The 3,848-nt window shown below is 45.3% G+C and overlaps 1 protein-coding gene across 1 annotated transcript; it reads left to right on the top strand.

The window, feature by feature from the left end:
• The first annotated feature begins 327 nt into the window (after positions 1-327).
• LOC140896098 (olfactory receptor 51G2-like) lies at positions 328-1,215 on the top strand. Its single transcript, XM_073307266.1, has one exon. The coding sequence runs from the start codon at positions 328-330 to the stop codon at positions 1,213-1,215; it is 888 nt and encodes a 295-aa protein (XP_073163367.1).
• Positions 1,216-3,848: the final 2,633 nt, after the last annotated feature.

The raw sequence follows: 3,848 nt of genomic DNA, 5'->3' as shown, positions 1-3,848 counted from the left end.
GTGTGTCAGGGGGAAACTTTCCTTTGGAGCAGGTTTTCCCATAGCTGCCTCTTGCAGGGCTGTTTCCACCTTCCTCTGAAGCATTTGGAACTGGCCATTGGTTACTGGACTAGATGACCTACAGGTCTGATCCAACCTGGCAATGCCTGTCTTCCTATCAGTGGTGTAAATCCAAGACTATATTTGTGCTGATCTTCCTTGAGCTCCTGGGAGTCTATAGACTTGCATTGAGAGCAGAATAATGCCTTACTAATGATCATCGAGTCTCCTGTTCTTTTTCCTTTCAGAAAGGAAAGTTCAAATCTCCTTGGACCTGCCCAGTACATTATGTCAGCTGTCAATGACACCAAATTCAAATTTGCAGTGTTTCTTCTCACTGGGATACCTGGCCAGGAAGACGTCTATCTCTGGATCTCTATTCCCTTCTGCTTAATGTATCTTATTTTGATAGTAGGAAATTCAGTCATTCTGTTCATTATAAAAACAGATCCAAGCCTCCATGAGCCCATGTACATTTTCCTTTCCATGTTGGCCGTCACAGACCTTGGCTTATCAATAGCCACCATACCAACGATACTGAGCACATTCTTGTTTAATGTTAGGGAGATCAGCTTGGATGCCTGTTTTGCCCAGTTGTTCTTCATCCACTCACTTCAGTGCACTGAATCCTCCGTGATCTTGTTGATGGCCTTTGACCGATTCATTGCGATCTGTAACCCATTGAGATATGATTCCATCTTAACCCTGCCGAGAATATCCAAGATGGGACTGGGGTGTGTGCTAAGAGTGGTGGCCATAATATTCCCACTCCCCATTCTCCTGAAACGGTTCCAATACTGTCATTTCAATGTCCTCTCCCATTCTTACTGCCTGCACCAGGAGGTCATGAAAAAGGCTTGTTTGGACATCACAGTGAACAGCATCTATGGCTTATCTGTTGCATTCTTTACAATGTGGTTGGACTCACTGCTCATCTTCCTCTCTTATGTGATGATCCTCAAAACAGTGCTGAGCATCACGTCCTATACAGAGTGCCTCAGGGCCCTGAACACCTGCGTCTCCTACCTCTGCGTTGTCCTGCTCTTCTATATACCAGAGTTCGGCTTGTCTCTGATACATAGATTCTGGATGGGCCCTTCTCCCTTGCTTCAGATTCTCCTGGGCTACATCTACTTGTTGGTTCCACCCCGAGGAACCCAATTGTGTATAGCGTGAAAAGTAGACACCTTCGTGCAAGGATAATCAGGGTGTTTGTCAAATGAAGGGTCAGTTCATCACCTGGCTCCAGTGTTGGTGACACCAGAGATAAAAATAACGGCAACATATTCCATCCTGGACCCTTATATCTGAGATGATATGAGCTACTGATTTCCATTCTGTAGAGCACAGTTCTGATGGGGTATGAGGCCTGGAGCAATGGGTCAGGGGATGGTGATGGAGGACAACACACTGGAGGATGGCGAACAAGGCAGGCAGCAGGATTTACAAAGTGACTGTGTTCATGGAGAGCCAGGGCAATGGTAGGAGTTTGTCCCATAAAGATCCATATGAGTGGCTGTTCCAACCTCAGAATTCTTCTTGATACAGTCAATAAAGAGAAGGGACGTGGATGTTGTTTCCCATTACACCTGGTCTGTCCCTGTCCCGTCTCTGGTTAAACATCCATGGGCCATGAGAAAAGCTGCAGAGCTGTTCTGTAGTCACAGTTCTGGTCCTTCCTGAGTGCTCAGGGTGCTGCGTGATCCATGAACACAAATACTCACCCTTCCCCTACTCCTTCAGCTAGGAGACCCAGGAGAAGCCATTCACATTGCCCCCCCCCCCACCTCTGTTGATGTCTCTGCAGAGAGAACACCTGCTGAATCCACTCCGCACAGAGTCAGAGCTGAGCTGCATGTGTGAGTGAGTGTCTGACTCAGAGGAGTCCTGGAAAGAATCATAGAATCATAGAATCATAGAATATCAGGGTTGGAAGGGACCCCAGAAGGTCATCTAGTCCAACCCCCTGCTCAAAGCAGGACCAATTCCCAGTTAAATCATCCCAGCCAGGGCTTTGTCAAGCCTGACCTTAAAAACCTCTAAGGAAGGAGATTCTACCACCTCCCTAGGTAACGCATTCCAGTGTTTCACCACCCTCTTAGTGAAAAAGTTTTTCCTAATATCCAATCTAAACCTCCCCCACTGCAACTTGAGACCATTACTCCTCGTTCTGTCATCTGCTACCATTGAGAACAGTCTAGAGCCATCCTCTTTGGAACCCCCTTTCAGGTAGTTGAAAGCAGCTATCAAATCCCCCCTCATTCTTCTCTTCTGCAGGCTAAACAATCCCAGCTCCCTCAGCCTCTCCTCATAACTCATGTGTTCCAGTCCCCTAATCATTTTTGTTGCCCTTCGCTGGACTCTCTCCAATTTATCCACATCCTTCTTGAAGTGTGGGGCCCAAAACTGGACACAGTACTCCAGATGAGGCCTCACCAATGTCGAAAGAGACTCATACCCACATCCCCTCCGCAGCCCTTCTGTTTGTGCTGCCCCATCTGTTGCACAGGGGTTGAGATGGTCCTCAGCTCCCGCACAGAGTCACAGCTAGCTCCTATCCCAGCCCATCCCATTCAGTGTAGGGTGACCACCTTTTCAAAAGGCAAAAGCAGGAATGATGCAGGCAGGATCCCCGTCCCCTCTGTGACCATGCCCCTGCCACTCTTCTTCCCACTTGAGGCCCCACGCCCTGTTCAGCCTCTTTCCCTGAGACCTCACCCTCTGCCCCATCTGTTTCCCCAAGACCCTGCCTGTAAAATCTATCTTTCTGTAGTTAATAAACTTGTTTTATGCTTTATCATAACCAGTGTGTTTTGAGTGAAGTGTCTAGGAAAATCTCAGCTCTGTAAACAATGTCTGTTGCATATCTTTCACACATCAAGGGGAAAGCGACCTATATCAATGAGTTTGCATTGTACAGATCGCTGTGCAGTTCAAGACCGTATGATTCTGGGGTTATACTCAAGCAAGTGTGCAAGGGTGGGGAGCTGATAAATTAGAGGCCTCAGAGGTTCCACCAACTTCTAGACTGCAACCCAGGGGTGACAACCCATCACAGAAGTTTTAGAACAAACTGATAAATTAAATGGTAAATGTCCCCAGGGCCAGATAATATTCACCTAAGAGTTCTGAAGCAATTCAAATATCAAATGACAAAACTACTAACTGTGGTAAGTTACCTATCACTTAAATCAGCTTCTGTACCAGAGAACTGGCAAATAGCTAATGTGATCCTGATTTTTTTTTAAAGACTTCAGAGGTTATCCCAGCAATTACAGACCAGTAATTCTAACTTCAGTACCAGGCAAATTGGTTGAAACTATAATAAAAAACAGAATTTTGAGACACATACATGAACATGATTTGTTGTGGAAGAGTCGATACAGCTTTTGGAAAGAGAAATCATGCCTCACCAATCTATTAGAATTCTTTGAGAGGGGGATCCAGAGGATATAGTGTACTTAGATTTTCAGAAAGTCTTTGAGAATGACCCTCACCAAAGGATCTTAAGCCATGTAAACTGTCACAGGATAGTAAGGAAGGTGCTCTCATGGATCAGTAACTGGTTAAAAGATGGAAAACAAAGTGTAGGAATAAATGGTCAGTTTTCAGAATGGAGAGGGGTAGTTAGTGGTATGCTGTTCCACATATTCATAAATGATCTGGAAAAAGGCATAAACAGTGAGGTGGTAAAATTTGCATATGATACAAAATTATTCAATATACTTAAGTCCAAAGCAGACTGCAAAGATCTTGGAAGAGTGACTGGGCAACAAAATGGCAGATACAATCATTGTCAATGAATGCAA

Source organism: Lepidochelys kempii, chromosome 1 (assembly GCF_965140285.1).
Source record: "Lepidochelys kempii isolate rLepKem1 chromosome 1, rLepKem1.hap1, whole genome shotgun sequence".
Classification (NCBI taxonomy): domain Eukaryota; kingdom Metazoa; phylum Chordata; order Testudines; family Cheloniidae; genus Lepidochelys; species Lepidochelys kempii.
Note: the sequence above shows the minus strand (reverse complement) of the source record. Positions and strands in the feature narration are given on the sequence as shown.